This window comes from Dermacentor variabilis, chromosome 10 (assembly GCF_050947875.1).
Source record: "Dermacentor variabilis isolate Ectoservices chromosome 10, ASM5094787v1, whole genome shotgun sequence".
In the NCBI taxonomy this organism is placed as follows: Eukaryota; Metazoa; Arthropoda; class Arachnida; order Ixodida; family Ixodidae; genus Dermacentor; species Dermacentor variabilis.
Genome location: NC_134577.1, coordinates 59,292,793 through 59,310,505, shown reverse-complemented (window position 1 = coordinate 59,310,505; position 17,713 = coordinate 59,292,793). Strand labels below are relative to the sequence as shown.

Below are 17,713 nucleotides of genomic sequence, written 5' to 3'. Positions count from 1 at the left end.
ACGAAGAAAGAGACAACGTGATGCAAAGGAACAGCGTATAAATAAACCAGAAGATGAGGATGAACACGAAGCATGCGCTACAACGAAAAGAAATGATTATAATAACAGTAAATGAATGGGCGCACGGCATTAGTATACGCCATCTGAGCGTCGTCCTTGTTTGTAGGCATACATGCGTCCTGTTTGGAATAAATAAAGTGCTGAAGTATGTGTCACGTGTATGGTTCTTCCTCAGTCAATGATTCATTTGCGCTATTCCCTGTGCCCCAATATGCAGCATCAACCAAGCTGGCTTTCTCCTAACCTCGCGGGGATAGGCTGACCACGTTTGGCCCTACGAAAGTGAGGGGTGCAAAGATAAGATAAGAGCCGCGCAGGTGGTTTTACGAGCTTTTTAGTGCAAAAGGGTGCGCTTTCAAGCTCACCGGCGCCGGACATACAGCTATGACAACAGTACATGTGAGACCCATGTGATCCGACGGTGCCACCAAGGTTCCGCGGCATTGATTTCGAACAGAAGAACGACGTGTTGTCGATCGAAAAAAGAAAGGAAAAACACGTTCGCTGCCGTGTACAGGCGGTTCATTTGTTTAGCAGAGGATAACGCACCTCGCGCGTTTTTTTGATCGCGCCTAATATTTGCGCACCGTGTGATTACTAGCCAGGTGCAAGTTAGTAACAACGTATCGACACATTCGAAAGCGAATTAACGAAGGACCCACTGCCGGGCAAGTTCGCCTCATGAAACCCGCCGCCTCTGCCTACAAAGCAGACGTTATGTAGTTGGCTCCCATCAACAAGGAAGTTGTTTCGTCCACCTTCAGTTCCTTTTCGCGTCCACACAATTAAAAACAAGGCTATCCTTTGCTTCCGTTGGCGTCGTTATCTATTGGCTTAATACACTCTCAAGGAACATACGGGCGCAAGCGAGAGTGACTGCACAGCTAGCCCTAAAGAAGGGCGCATTCGTCCAACGAGGGACTAAGTGCAGGAATGTGCGTGTCGGGCGCAAACGGGGATAGGTGAGCGTTTAGTTCCCTGCCGGAAAGGGAGCAGCGGGAGGAAGAAGGACGACAGTTAGTCCCCATGCACCCGCTTATTTTTCCGTCGTGTCGTCGAGCGAAGCGACGAAAGCGGCGGTGCCTCTTATAGCGTGAACCTAACGCCCTTTCGGATTAACTACATGCAGGGCAGTACTCTGCCTCTTCGAGAGAAAATTTCACGGAACCTAAAAGGGGGCGGCAGAAAGTTAGGTGGGCGGATGAGATTAAGAAGTTTGCAGGGACGGCATGGCCACAATTAGTACATGACCGGGGTTGTTGGAGAAGTATGGGAGAGGCCTTTGCCCTGCAGTGGGCGTAACCAGGCTCATGATGATGATGATGATGATGATGAAAAGGCTGAACGTGGCGCGCCATGCCCCCTCAAGTACACGCTGTAAATAGAGGATACGCATTAAACGCGCAAGGCATTTCCATGGACTGGCTCTCCGCCATGGAAATGGCTCGGCGTCAACCTCAGTGAAGCGATGTGTCGGGAAAACGAGCACGTGCTAAACGACACAGAAATTTGTCTTGTCACTTCGCGGGCACCCATTGGGCCACACGTATACATGTTGTGTGTTCCAGGTTCGTTCGTGCCAAAAAAAAAAATATCCGGCATATTTCTCATTTCCAGTCGCATACGATTAAACAGTGCACGCGAAGCTTGACTCTCCCGCGTCGCATGCACAAAGTGCCGAATCTCTGTGGTATTGCCGCACCAGCACGTAGCTGCTTAACATATTCGCTTCCTCTATGGTGTCGTTTCAACCTATATAGTTGCCACGGGGCAGTGGTTAGCGTGTCTGGCTCGTGAAGACGTGAGTTCGAATCCAAGTCTGGAGGTTGATTTCCTTCTTTAGCCCAATGATTTTCTTTAATTGCCTTACAAATGGTTCTTGTCATTAATTGCCTCCTTGAATAGCATAGGAAAGAGTGACGGCAGTTACCTTGAGCAGCACCGGAAGAGAGCAACTGCTAGCAGTAAAACATCTCCTGGCAGTAAAACCCCCAAAGGACAAATTGTTGTTGCATGCCAGTTACTCACGAAATGGACTAACCTTTATGGCCCATATCTTCCTTTTTTTATCTTACAGTGCATGGTTGCGATTTCCAAAATTCGCGGCCCTCGGTTTCCTCTTCTACTCGTTCATTGCATAAAGGCGCGTCCGGTAGATTTGATGCCTCCGAGTAGCATTGGAGGGATTGTCGGTCAGCTGCCTTGCTTAAAAATTTCAGGTTCTACGCGATGCCATTGGCCTAAAGAGTATTTACATCCGGCGCCGTAGCACAAGTGGTATTGCAACGCACGCGCAATGCGTAGGTTGTGGGTTCGGGTCCCACGGGCGGCAACTTGTTTCTCGTCCATTTCCATTTTCTTTTTGCCTATCATGTGTGCGATTCAATTAGGTACCGTATATAAATTCCACCACGTTTCCCTCGGCTTCATTATCTGCCGGCTCCGTATATGGTTGCGAGTAAGAAAAATCGGACCCCTTGGTTTCCCTTCTTGGCCCAAAAAAGGACGCACCCATACATAGAAGGGACGAACACAGGCGCCGCTTCCAACTGTTGAGTAGCGGGAACGGTTTGCGTAAACATACATCCTGCCACGCATGCGCACAGAGTGTGAGACCTTGTCACAGAGTGACGCATGAAGAGGAATGGCTGGCGTTGAAAAAAAAATTTACATTTCGAGGTGTTCAGTGCAATTGGCGGTTCGCCTATGAAACAGCCTCTTATTTTTTTTTTTTAATAAACGCGCCTCCGGCGCAAGCCTTTCAAAGGTATTGCCGCTCTTGCCTAAAATGGCTGTCCCCGACAAGCGAGTGTGACAGTGCCACGCAGCAACGTTGTCTACCCTGTGTGCGCCCCTTTGACCTTTTTTGTCTTGCCTACTTTTCTGCGCATGCACCCGCAAGCTGTCGCACAATCAATCCCCGGTGTGGCCGGTGTGTACACTACGCCGCAAGACGTACAGCACGACGACTTCCAGTGCCTTGCGGGACCCTGCTGTCCAAGCAAACACGCAGCTGCGAAAGCTAGTGGGACCGGGAAAAAAAATTACAAAAAAGATGCGCAGTGCGACGGTTTACGACCATTTTAGGTTTTTCCAACCTGAGGGCTCAACTTCGGACGACGGGTCGCGGTCGTTTTCCTTCGCACTCCGTGCTGTACGATTTGCAGCAGCGTCTCGGCTACAGCGTCCGCGATCGACAAAGGGAAGCCCCACCGCAAATAGGCGGCCTACTTGGTTAGTGAAGGTAGCACGATTCGCCGGGGGTCCCTTCGAAGAGAAGCCTAGCTATTGCCGTTTTCACCACCTTGGAGTGCGCGGACTCAAAAGGAATTGGTTATTGATGGGCAATTCTTGTGCCCATGCGTGGCAAGATATACTGAGTGTCAGAGAAATTACTGTGCAGTGGCATAGGTGCTCATAAAAGACTTACCTACGGCACGACATTGATCCCTAAATGATATGCTGAAAATTTCCAGAAACGGCTGGAAGACATGTCCGTGCCCCTCCAAGCTGCCTATTGTTAAACAATGTTAATGGCTGTCGATAGTTCCTGCGGTGCAAGGACTGTTTTCGCACACCCGTCCTTCCAGTGCAACCAACACACCTTATCAGACGAACTACAGCTGCTGCACTGTCTTAACACACGTCGAACTGGGGCGTTATTAGAAGTTATCATACTTTTTTATTGTATCACTTCACAGTTACTTTCCGAGCACGCTATACAGTAAACTCCCAGTTGTACGAACGCCGGTTTATCAAATATTTCAGAATAACGAACTTTTTAAAAATCTCCAGCAGTTTTCTTATAGATTGTATGCAAAAATGTTTCACTTGAACGAATTTCGGAAGAGTCAATATTTTAGTTCAACGAAGTTTTGCGCCCTGCACTGCAGGCGCAACCGACGCCCGCTCTCATCAAACTGCCGCTCTAGCGGCAATGTAACGTCGCTGGCGCTACAGCGCCCCTGGGGCAAAGCGGCGGCGTGGAAAACGAACGGCGACGAGGCATGGCCTCCGAGATTACCCACACAAAACGAGCAAGCATGTAATTTCGGAGGCCACGAACAAAGTAACATCGCTGGCGCTTACAACACCGACAGAGCAAAGCGGCGATCTGTCACAGCACAAACCACGTGGTGTGTGATTTTCTGGAGAATCTGGAGATTGTTTTCAGTGTTCGTCCTGAAGAAGAAGAGTGCGAGGAAGAAGAGGCAACTGCCGAGCCAGTTTCAAGCCCTATAACTCTAGCTGAGGTTGTAGGGTACATTGGAAAGTTGAGAGACTTTGTGTCTCAACAGCAAGCTGTGCCAGAAGGGCACAAAAACAATGACTCTTTGGACAGTTTTGTTACTTCCTGTGCTTTAAAAGCACAAGTGCAGAAGAAGATTACAGATTTTTTTTAAGTGAGAAAGGCAGCATTATAACTGTCACGAACCTTGTACTTGTTGATATGTACAAATTCCATTTCACACATTTTTAACACTATGGATGCCATGTATTTTGCTCCATGAATTCCACTTCAAACTTTTGAATCTCTATGCCATATCTTATGTTGGTCTAGTGAATATTCAGTTTAGTGAGCTTTCAGTTAAGTGAACTATTTCCTTTGGTCCCTTGAAGTTCACTCAAGTGAGAGTTTACTATATTTATGTAGACATACATATACGCGCTTCTAGCAGTTAAACAGGTCGCGCTTGTGCTCGTGGCTTTTCCTGTGTGTGTGTTCTTTCTTAAACCGATTCCACTCTACAGTTACTAGTCACTAATCTTATGCTGGTAAATGATCCTTCTTTTTTTTTTCAGTAGATAACTCAGTCCGTGCTCTCATCTGTGAAACAGTGCTCCTGTGGAACGTTGGCATAGTCTTGCTTAGGAGTGTCATGGCGATAGGCGCCTACTTACATGGCCTCATAGTAGTAGTTGGAGACGTTGGTCTGGGCGTCGGTCTGGGCGTCGGTTTGGGCGTAGGTGTCGGCGTCGGTTTTGGCGTAGGTGTCGGCGTAGGTTTTGGCGCAGGTGTCGGCGTAGGACTTGGCGTAGTGGGTGACGGCAAAGGTGGAGGAGGCATGACTGGGGGAGGGACTCCTGGTGGAGGGGCAGCTGGCGGAGGTTTAGCTCCAGAAGGTGCAGCTCGCGGAGGTACAGCTGGCGGAGGGATTGCAGTGGGAGGGACTCCTGGTGGAGGGATTGCTGGCGCAGGGACACCAGGTGGGAGGACAGGACTTGGGGGGACACCATGTGGGGGCATATCAGGTGCGGTGACATGAGGTTTGGTGGCATCATGTGGGGGGACGTCCGGTGAGGCACCAGTAGTCGAAACTGTCATATTGTAAATCGACACAATATATAAGCGCATTGAATACTTACTAGCGAAGCCACTGAATTGTGCATATTGAGTTTAATTAGTCAATAAGAGTGGTATTTGGTGCGAGCCTCTTATCTAATCGGACAGGGTGGACGCCTGCAATAGTCCTTGGAAGACGATGTTTCGCTGTTTCCAGCTGACGTCCCTCGTACGTAGCAGGCCGGGAGGGCCTCTGCATTCGATTATTATTTTATACGACCACCACCACCCTCAGACATAGGCCTCTCCTTGCGATCACCAATTACCCCTATCCTACGCTTGCCGATTCCACGTTATGCCCTACGCCTGCCTAACTCCACTTCGTCCTCTCAACGTCACAGAGAATTTTGACTACCGTATAGTATATATACTCTGGTTTATATAGGTGCTTTGTATACTCTGGTTTAATAAATAGGCGGAGATTCTTTTCCCGAAAACAACAACAAAAAGCAGCTAATGTCACCCGTCGACTCATTCAGCGGTCTTTAGCACTTTGCGAGTCGTCGTCTGTCCAAGCCAAGGTCAGGAGCCGGCGTATGTTCCGAGCAGATCTGTATCCTGGTCTATAGACCTTCTCATCGGGCGAGGAGGATAGGGCGCGCGGAGAGCCTTTCCTCCTCTGGCTTGGGCGATCCGGCGCAGCGCTGCTTGAAAGTATTGGCGTGGTATTGCTGTCGCGTGCTACGGAACGATTTCGAGATGTTTTAGATCGTACATTGTGAAAGTTACGCCATGTCCGTTCATATAGGGTCGTCAGGGAAGCCTTTCGGTGCATCCGTAACAAAAGTAGGCGGAAATATCTCTTGGCGCAAAAATGTGACGCGCTTTATCAGCCGCGGTGTACGCACATTATTAGTCGCGGTGTGTGTATGTGTTGTGAACTATTTTGCTTATATCGGTTTTAATTCAACAAAGAAAACCGGTGTCTCTGTATTAGCAGCATGAAATGGTAAACCTGCTCACTATCTGATCGCTTGGCGTAGGGAGTAAAACAAAGCAGAAGAGCGCATGCTCGTGCACGGCCAACCTAATTAGGCCACCACGAAACATCTAAGCGGCAGGCACTATCAAATATTTGTGATGTACCGGCATCGTTCTCACCCATTTCAAGTCTAGTAGGCTTGAAGTTACCATATGACTACGCTAGCCTTTCTGCATGAGGCCGATGGCGCTGCTCAACACAGCGATCACTGCGGCTGGTGAACCAGCACGATACATATGTAAGCTGTGCGCTTCGGCATTGCATTTTTGGCCTGTATACAGCTATAATGTATCAGAGGGATCGCATAAAAAGAATGCGATGCCTATTTTTGAGGACAAAGTTTCCGTAATACGTGTGGGTGCGTCGTATAGAGAACAGAACGAACACAACCAGAAAAAATTCGGTTATCATCCTCTTTCTCCAAAAAGCAAGAGAAAACGGGCTAACGCCGCAATACGACCTCGCATAGTCACGCCGCACAACGTTTATAAATATATAACCGCTGATGCCGTATGCTTGGACCATGCGGTATATAGAACAAAGATATCTGTAATCCAGCACCTACCACTGCTTAGGACGCTCGCGCAGTTCGTAAACAATCCCTTTGCTGGACAAGCTTAATTCAGACTGTAAGGTATGCTGCTATTACTTGCCAAAACTATTTTATTCAGGCGCAGAAACCTCATCCATCGAACCAAGTAGTCACGCATTGTAACCTGCAGCGAACAGTTTGAACGCTTGTCAAAGTATAACATCTCAGCGCCTATCGCAGTAGAACGGTACCCACGCTGTTAGGAACGTCGCGTATGTTTCATGGCTCCTAAACCGCAGCTTAGAAATAGAGGATAATACTGCAATAAGGTCACATTAGTGATTAGAACATTCAAAAATACACAACTGATCTCCGCGACTGATTGTAGGCTCAAATATGCGCGCACACATCGCGCTGCGTGTTCCGTCCACCTCAACGCCAGCAGAAACTCCGGCCATGAGGCCTTAAACCACTTCAGCACGTCTCACAGAACCGTTTACCACGTAGAAGCACGCCATATTAAACGGACCGCACGAACGCGAAAGGAAACGCCAGAAACTACCGCCGAGCTTATAACTCCCATGGAAAAGACCGCTTTCACCCAAGCCAGTATGGCGCTGCTCATAGGCGGCGCCACTGCGTTCACAATATGGCGGCGCCTACGAAAAACAAAAACGGTCTATACTGTACCCTCGTTTGCTCCCTGCTACAAACCGGTGCCTCGCTGTCCTCTCAGGCTACATCCAACATTTTTCGTCGCATCACACGTTGTGCAGTCCCTCACTATTCTCGCATCTCTTTGTTAACCACGAAGTTTATGTCCCTTATATATTTTGTTGAAGCTTAGCGGGCCTTCCTAATTTGGTTGTACTGGATTAGTATAGCCACTCTGGCTCTCGGCATTTTTGCCAATGTCATGCGCCATTCCTACCCTGGAAATGTAGTGTATACAAGTGACGGTAGAATGCACGAATTTCGCAGTTTTATTATCAAGTATATCGCCGCAAGCTGTCAGTCTCGACAAGGTAATATGTTTCGTAGGCCCCCAAATCACTTTTGGTACAATTCTGCAAACTTCCTTCACATGATCAGAAACCCCTATTGACGTTAAATGGTGCAATATTTTAATTTGAAAGATCGTCAGTTTGGGCATGTTGGTATTCCGTTTTAGCTTTTAGCCCACTAAAGACACAGGGACAGTTCGCATAGACGTATACGAAGCGCTTATAATAATGTTAAACATTTTAACTTTCGCGCTCAAGCTTGCTGAACTTCTCCTGCATAATTGCTCGGGATGATATCGGGCACGAGACTATTGTGTAGCAATTGAGATGTGGCCGCTACAAGCACAAGCCGTATGGTCACAAAGTTTCGCAGAATACATCAATCTGCCATGAGAGCATGCACTGGTCCAATTAGCTTATTCTCACTACTGCTGGCTGCCAATAATGCGATTAGCATTATTCGAGAAGCTCACCAAGTCTACGGTATGTATGCTTGTCCTCGGCTAACCTTTTTTGCACCCACTTGGGTCCCTGCGTATATAGTCCGTGAGCCAATTGCATCGGGCTGTTGGGCCGAGGAAAGCTAGTTCGAAACTAACTGTCCGACAAACATGTATCACTGGCCATGTCAGTCTTTTTAAAACATCAACTTGGCTGATTATGTTTGCGTCACCGGGCATGTGCGGCTGTTCAATGAGCGTCTTGAATGACATGTTGGGTTTCCGGGTGTGTGCCACTGGGTGTGGCTGCCGCACTTCGCTAAACGTCTTTGACGTCAACTTGGGTGCCCATGTGTGTGCCCTTGGGTATACGTTGCTGTTCAATGACGAAAAACAGTACTTTAAAGATGGCGCCTGCGGTGAACATAATGGACCCCACGCAATGTATTTCCATGCAACGTTATGTGCATTTATATTCAGACAGGTGTCACGCGCGAATTTCGTGGCGACGCGCCAGGGGGCGCAGGGTTTGCGGAAGGAAGCGCGAGCGAGGAGCCGGTTGCTGCACGTTACGCGTTTCAGCATTGGCGACATGCCTACATGGCTTCAATGCTAATCGCAGTGACGCAGACATTCGTCTAGATGTGTTCTGCAAAAATTCTTCTCGCGGCCAATGCATTTGCCCTCTGCTATAACCGCAGCGGATTAGAATAGGAGACTAGAGGATGTAGTGCGGTTGTGAAGCACAGTAACCACGAAGCGACACTGCTGACACCCGCAGTGTCGTTGGTTATGCACAGGTTGCGTCTTAGAAATTCTGCAACGAATAAATCGGAACCTACTTACTCTTCAGCGCCGCGCGTTTGCTTCGCTACAGAGGAGAGATGCGACATCGGGAATCCGCGAAAATATGCGATTCAAACGCTGAAACGACCGCAGGAAGTGAAGGTAAATTTGTGTCAATCTAGACAGTTTTCTCTTACAGAAGTGGTCAACTTCTATCTCTTCACACACCTACACTTCTAGTGGTTCTTGTAAGACGGGAAACACTCACCATTCGACTTTAGCGTAGTTCGAGCCCCGCCATGTGGAAAGTGGCTTCCGCCGCCCCCGCCACCGCCACCGCCACCACCACCGCCACCGCCTCCTCCGTAGTCGTCCCCGCCTCCAGCGTCTTCGACTGCGCACACAGAGTAAACATGAAGCCACGGCACATGTGGAATGCATCTTTCGTCCACAATCATTCAAGTTTGCGGATTTTGTTCCATTTTTTTGCCTTTATGTGCGTGCATCTGCGGTTAGTTTCTGTATTTTAGGTTCGAGGAGAGCACGCATCTGTTCCTCAAGCCCAACCGTGGCTGTGCATGGCGGTCCGCGCTGATCCACACATAAGTGCACGACATCAACTTGCCCCGGCCAAGGCCGGGTCGGAAATAAGCGATTTTTATCCGCTCTCGGGCCCTTGGGTCCTTCTATAACCCTCTGCATGAATACAAGGCGCACACTATGCGAAGCTCAAGTGAAAGAAAATCACGGGCGAAATTGCTTGAGGCAACAAAATGAAACGGTTCCTTTTCATAACTAGGGAGCACGCTTTTTTTAATATAGCTAATAATGAAAAACAAACTGCAAGCTGCTCTCTATATAGTCCGACTGTGACCGTTTTTACGACTGCAGTATTTTATCACTCTCGCTACGACTTGTGGCATCGTACATGCTGCGATGTGTCTGTGTGTGTGTTTTTTTTTTCCGGCGTTTAAAGAAAGCCCGCGAAATATGAACACCACATGACTGCGCTCGTGCGCTATCATATTGCAGCGCTCTCAATCGCGATTCGAGCGAAGGAACCATGCGCGCGGACCGTGGCGAAGTGCGCGGCCGTGGCTCTAGGCGTCGGCTTCACAGTGAGTCGGCATCTTCGGCGGCGGCACACGGAAAGGAAGCGCCGTCGTAGCCGATAAGCCATATGCTCGACGCACGGTCGAGAGCACTACCATGCGATAGCGCACGAGCGCAGTCAGGTGCTCTTATTTCACATTTCTCGGTATTTCCTTAAACGACAAAATCGTCACGTGGCTTGCGTACGTTGCTACAAAAAAAAATGGATTGGCCGTTTCTGAGCGCCCTCTACAACACAACGAAACGCACCTGGCCATTAAGTGAATAGTAAAAATTGTGCATAAGTCATCTTAATTAATTAACCGGAACATAAAAGACACCCAAAGGAGCGCCACATGACGGCGAACCATATGCTGCTGGTTTCATTCAGCTGCGGCTAACCAATTTTTTTTTTTTAAATCCTTGGCACAAGTTGCGTTCAAACACAGTGCACACAGGCCAAGCACGGCCCACAGCGTTTACTAGGGAAAAGAGCAGTGACATCTGGCAGCACAGAATACGGAAATATTTGATGAAAAGTTATACTATCCAAAGTTCCCAATCTGCCTTTTACAGAACACCCCGGTCGAAATGTCCGGAAAATATTTTAAACTTCAGGTTTGAAGCACGCAACAATTATCGCGTTCCGATCGCATCCTAATCGCATCCACCACCCCGCGTAAGCTTCCCTTCATAAATAAAGAACTTCTCCGACCATTGCGATACTCCTTAACGCGAAATCTGAGCGCAGCCCTATACGTTTCTTTTTTTTTTTTCATTTCACGATATATTGGCCGGGACGGACAATCTTTCTCGTGCAACACGTTGACGAGGGAGCGAAGGGTGACGCGACCGCCTCGGTTCTCCGGAGATGGCGAGGGGCAGTACGTGTGCGACGCGTAGGCGTGATTCCCAGCAATCGCCGCAAACAGATCTCCGGCTCATGCAGCGCTTTGTTTCCACATACGGTATCAGTGGCGTCATCGATGAACAGACGACGCGCGCTGCCTGCGCGCCATCTCGTAGTCATCGTCTCTGCAGAGCCCGTCTTGCGCGGCAGTACGCTTTTCTTCACAGGCTTTCGCCATGCGCGCCTCCTCCGCTTTCCGCCGCATGGATACCGCCGCTCCCTCCTCCACCGCTTTCCACCTCGCGCTCTCTTCGCTATCGCCCTCTCCCGCTGCGCTCCACGTTCGCTCTCATTTTTCGCCGTGCTCGTTCGCTCGGTTACACCGAGGACGCCGACGTTCGCCGCAGGAACGGACGCTTAAGAGCTGTGCTCTAATATCTTGCTGTAATCTAAACGAACACGACAAAACACCTCTGTGAAACGCGACGTTGTGTTGACTTCCAAGTCAATGAAATGCTTTAGTGATAATTTATTTTGTGCTACGCGATATATATCTGTTGTTTGTTCGTCAAATAATTCGTGTGCTCGCCCTGAGGAAGAAATGGTTGTATACAGGTCACTCCAAACTGTGAGCTCCACTTCATGCCTCGGGGAAATACACATAAGCTGCGAACCAATAAACATTGTATCGCGTGAAGAAACTGATTTTTTTTGCTTACCATCCGATGATCCCAGCAACAGGTAGCCGAGCAATGCAGCAATACCGATAAAGAAGCAAATGCCGATGACGGCGAACATGATCGTCTTTGAGTTGCCGTCGCCACTGGAAATTTGAATATTAAAGCGTGCATTCAGGCCCGCAGTTCATGCAATACAACGCCTGTAAGGGTTTTTTAGCTCACGTACATATGAGTAGCCTAATTACGTGATCGTTTAAGCATACTTTTTTGCGACAAATGCTGAACAAACGCATATCTCAGTAATCTGCTGTTACTGCTGTCTACTATAGGTACACACCATGCTGAGCCTCGAATTTTTCGAAAAACTAACACGAAGCCTAGTCGTCTACCGTTCTCGACAGCACTCACGCTGGGGCATCCTACCAGATCACTGCGGATTTTAAAACGTCCAGCTGTTTTTTTTTTGTATTTATCTCAATTAAAAAATCTGCTACTCACAATGTTACCTTACTAAGGTTAAGGTTGCGCCACTAATCATTGGTTTTACTGCTCGTTACGTGGTCTTTAGCCTCTCAAGCTGCATTGTTATGCTCCGAAATTCACCCCCATCTGCTAGTAAAACGACCTCGGTGTACCCCGAGTGTGCGGATCTCTTTTCTGCCTTTTTTTTTTTTTAGCTGTCTGTCATAGCACAATTAAATAACGTCATGTACTGATATTACTAATAATCTCAACTTCACGATACCGAGCCACAAGGGTAAAAGAAGAGCTAATTTTTAATGCACTTACAAGTGCGTGGACCAGCCGTGTCAATACCAATCTAGTCAAAGTACAATCGCATAGGAAACAGGCCTCGGCAAAGACATTTTGAAATTGCATCGCGATACACATACAGGATACTTGGGCGATAATTACATGACATAAAGATAAAATAAGCTTGCCGAGTAACTGTATCCGATACGATATTCGCCCTGTGTATCTTAGGACACTTCCGTACATGCGGTGTAATTACTAATGATAGCTCTTGTGTAGGAGCCACTGCAACTCTGGAATACTTTTATTCTAGATTTACCTTGTATCGACAGACTTTCTTCCTCTCTCTACTCTACTTTCTATCTACTCTCTACTAAGGTAACTATTCTCTCTCGACGTATAATTGCAGGACTATCTCATCATTACGCAACAATCTAAGGCTGGAAATACGTATCAGATCACGCCAGATAAGCTGCGTAATCAGCCATTTTTTTATTGTCTGTCCAGTCACAAAGCGGTTCAGCGTCTCATTTTGCTACGCGTTTATTTTAGCAGTAGTCGCACATAAACCTTCAGTCCGTAAATGCAGATTTCGCGCTGCATAGTTTGGCTTGTATCCTCGACACAAAACACAAGAGAATGTTTATAAACGATACATTGCGCTGTATGCTTGTCGTTCTTGGGCGAAGGTAAATGACAGAAAATGCAACTATTAAATGTGTGAGCCACAGACACCAGAAAGTTCCACTCAGTCACCTACGTCACCGCATCATCTTAATGATGATATCTCATGTTTCCATTTCATGCCATTTATATTACCCTCACCGCTTTGCACCCTCACGGACGGGAGCGGGCGCATAACAGGAGAGATAACCGCAATCATACTTACAGAGCAATTCGCGCAGCCAGAACAATAATTAGTTGCAGAGTGATTTGCTGCTAGTGTTACGAAGCATCAATAATAAGCAAGCTACGAGGAGGAGAAATTCAAAATGTGAAACTGTTTCTAGTAACTAAGTATGTTAATTACGATAGAAGATAGCCCCGACATGCAATAGGTTGTTCCACTCGCGGCAGGTATTGGGAATGCAGGAATGAGAACGCCTAGATAGCAGTCCTTCAGCGAGGAACATTAACCATCTGAGAACAGTAAGGTCGTTGTCGTATTAGCTTTGGTGGCGATATCTGGAGGGACCGACAGTTGCGATTGCGATGGCCTATCACGTGGAGTATGCAAAGTCGAACAATCTCAAGACGGAAAATGACAGATGGATGGTTAAGGGTTGCTTCCACAAGCATTACAATGGTTGTAGGGTTGCATATAGTTAAAATGTTGTGAGGATGCAGGTTATTAGCTTTTAATTACGCAAGGGCCAGACGCGGCCAAGGAGCGCGATGCAGGAAAATGATGCGAGACTCTAAGCAGATCATAACTGGTTCGATAAGCTAGCGGTAGCGACGTTCCAACTATCGTTATCGCAAACCGGAACACGCCGTAATCGGTTTGCACCAGGGTGTGGAACGAAACCGAACCCAAACCTAAAACCGTATATCCGAACCGTAATTTAAGCCAGAACTGAACTCGAGCCGATATTCTTAGAACTTGACTTTCACCCGAACCGAAGCTTTACCGAAAGAAATAATACTGGTTTAGCGCGGAACGTTTCATGCATGTGGAGCGATAGCGGGTGTTCTCAAGGCAAGCAATTCTTAAAAATAAATTTCAAAGCGATTTCACAAAATGAATGTCTAGAAAATTTGTTGTGCGAGCAATCTGTGCTAAGATCACGCTTAGGCACAAGTTCAGTACTATATATATTCTCTTTATGGAGGCACTGAACTTTCCGTGCTCTTCTTTTCTAAAAATGACACATGATGAAAAAATATGCACGCAGCAATAAATATAATGGCTGCATATTGACTTACTCGTGACCAGCTGTAAAGTACGGTAGCGAAAACGGTAAGCAAATGAGACCACTCAAAGGTCTCGTCAGTAGAGAGATAATAAACTCATGCAATTCTTTCGCGAAAGAAATAGTTATGGAAGCAGGGATTAGCACTGCATTAATTTTGTGCTTCCATGACGAATAGTTATTCCATAATCGCAGAGGCGTCGACCGCAATATGTGGCTTAGAAGATGGATGGCTCAGCATCGCACAGTTCCAGACAAATACACCACAGACGGCCCATTCGGCGGCGCGAGCGCTTACCTTCCGCGCCCCCGAGAGTGACCGTTCCGTGTGGTGGTTCGAAACCGAGGACAGATTGACTAGTTATGCCGAAGTAACCAAGTGTTACCGCTTAGCTCGACGGACAATGCCGCCTCCCCACCCGGCACTCAGTCGGGAGGAGGGCGTAATCCTAAGACAAATACAGACCGCGTCACTCCTCGCCCCCGCAATGCTGCACGTGCTTCACCCAGAGCTCTATCCGAGTGGGCTGTGCGGTGTTTGTGCAGCGGGTCCGGCGAACCAATGGCACATCATGTGGGACTGTACCAGGTTTCCGACGGCAGCTACCTCCAGGACTTACCCGCCAGAACTTCAAAGTGCACTGCAGTCTGCAGACAAGGACTCACAACTATGGGCCGTCCAGCAGGCCCGGGGTGCGCTCGAAAAGCACAAGCCTCGTGACCCACTACAAAGGGGCCCACCTGGGCTAGTGCAGAGTAGAGTATAACCCCGGGTCGACGCTTGGCCAGCGTCACGACTCGTTAAATCGTCGTTTGCCGGCACTTTATTAAAGTTATTCCTATCCTATCCTATCCTACACCGGCTACCAAGCGCTGCTAATAGTTCTGAAACGTACTGCTAAGTACTCTTGGTAAGTGCCTCAGCAATGAAGGGACTATGCCATCTTATTGCTACGAAGGCCTGTCTACATCTATCTAGCCTACTCATTGACAGCATAATTACATTAAACGGCGCGTGATAACTCGTCACGTTGCCAGTGCGCGCGCCATTTTTATCACTAGGCAAACAGTCAAGGCTGTGCCATCCTTCGAAAGAAGAAACTCCGTGTTCTGCCCCTTCAAGTCACGTGCACTTATAGTGACATTGCTTTCCTTCTTCGGGTGACCTTCTCTCTCCGGTCAGGCACTGTTACAAAAGTATGGCTCAGCGCAAGACCCGCTTTTGCGTATCGAAAATTTGTCGAATGTTGACGCCCATTTCATAGCGAAAGAACTGTGTCTAATGCGAACAGCGCTGTGCTTTCTGAAACGAACGCGAGCGCCAGCGATTACTCTAGAATGCGGGATGAGTCAGGTTTAAATGGGCAACCCACTTGACCCACAGATCAGGCTTCGACGACCGACGACGGTGCCATGCGATAACGGGTGTTCTCTATATAAGCAATTCTTCAAAATAAATTTCAAAGCGATTTCACAAAATGAATGTCTAGTGCTTCGAGTGTTACTTATTGTTCGGCGCATAAAATCGCCCATTGAAAAGTTAGAGTCGTGATACACAGTAGCGGCGCTGTCTGGTTCTTCAGCGTTCCTACAACACGACAATAGAGAATTTTAGTGCGTCCGGTATTCCAGCAAGCCGGGCGGTTTGCCGATTGAGCGGGGGCGTAAACTTGAGCGGCGAGATCGGTGGCGCCAGCTGGTGGTGCACAGATCAACCACACAAACAGAGAGCCAATTACTATATTCTACTTAGCTGCTGGTGCAAATTTTCGACAGCGGCGTAATCGTGTTCACAATCATGCCGCTGCCGAAAATTTGCACCCGCAGCGAAGCAGAATACAGTAGGTTACTGCAATTTCAGCTTTGTGTTTGTCTGCTTGAGCTCTACGCCACCAGGCGACTGCACCGCTCCGGCCGCTCACGTTTACGCCCTCGCCCATCCGGCAATCCGCCCAAGCCGCCCCAGTTTGCCGGAATAGCGGACACGCTAAATGTCTCTAATATATTCGACAGCTGCGTATGCTTATACCAAGCCCTTCGTGTAGACCCTCGTTCCCACAACTGAGGCACCTACATTGCGTTTCCTTAAAGATACGGTCACGCATATACAGTATTTGCGGCGGTGGTGCGGCCCTTTCCATCTATAGCTCCTTGCCGCCAATGCGCGAGGTGATCAAAGGAGAAGGAGAAGGGCCGTGAAGGCCACGTGCCGTTTGTGGCAAAGGAAACCTTTATTGGACGCTACAGGTGATCGGCAGGATTTATATAGGGCGTCCCAGCTAACGTTAGCCAAGTTGCTCAAACAAATAAAAATTATTAAACTGACGACCGCACCCCGTACCTCATATTATTGCATCAGGCACCTTGTTTGTATATTTTTTTTTCGTCGAACAGCTTGGCTAACGTTTTTAGCTGGGACACACGGTATACCGGGTGCTCTATGTGTATATATATATATATATATATATATATATATATATATATATATATATATATATATATATATATATATATATATATTACTGGCTTGTGGCAGATCGTATAATTCTAGCCATTCAGCTAGAATTGATGGGGGCGAAATGCGAAATCAACCGTGTACTTAGATTTAGGTGCACGTTAAAGAACCCCAGGTGGTCGAGATTTCCGGAGTCCTCCACTACGGCGTGCCTCATAATCAGAAAGTGGTTTCGGCACGTAAAACTCCATAATTTGACTTTTTGATTCAGCTAGAATACTCAAGGAGGCGGCCATTACTTGCACAAGAAATCGAAATGCATAATCGGCTAATTAAGAAAGCAGAGTAGTTATGTTTTCAGTTACTCACTTTATGGCACACATTGCAACGAACGAATTGTTAACGGGCGAGCTCGCAAAACGTGTCCACTCGGAACGAGTTTTCAGGGTAGACACCAGTTTCGAGACATTAATTCCCGAAATGTGCGACGACGAAATACGTGGGCGTTCCAGTTTGTGCTCGAATGCATTAAACGACGGTTTGTTCATAAAGTAAGTGGTACGACAGCGCATTCTTGCCCAATGTTTCACAGCGCATAATCTCTGAACCCATGCGATCCTCGCCAGTCGTTTCAAGTGCACATGCCTCGCCAAACTCACCGCCTAGAATTCGTAAATTACAGTATGTGCCTTAACGCCAATAATTGAAAAGATAATTAGACATTTTTCAAGTTAGTAGTTTCAGCATTTGGATTTCTCGTGCCAACAATCACGCCCTCTCTCGGTAATCTATCTCAAGGACTACAATTACGCTACTTGCCGC

At 47.8% G+C, this 17,713-nt stretch overlaps 1 protein-coding gene across 1 annotated transcript in view; it reads right to left on the bottom strand.

Annotated features, from left to right (window-relative positions):
• The window catches only part of LOC142560602 (uncharacterized), a 60,043-nt gene that overhangs the window by 32,637 nt on the left and 9,693 nt on the right, over nt 1-17,713 (bottom strand). Inside the window, exons 3-5 of the mRNA XM_075672816.1 lie at nt 11,810-11,913; nt 9,417-9,542; nt 4,963-5,379 (exon numbers count right to left, since the gene is read on the bottom strand). Of these exons, the coding sequence (XP_075528931.1) occupies nt 4,963-5,379; nt 9,417-9,542; nt 11,810-11,888 (622 nt within the window). The 5' untranslated portion in view covers nt 11,889-11,913. The remainder of the gene's footprint in view (nt 1-4,962; nt 5,380-9,416; nt 9,543-11,809; nt 11,914-17,713) is intronic.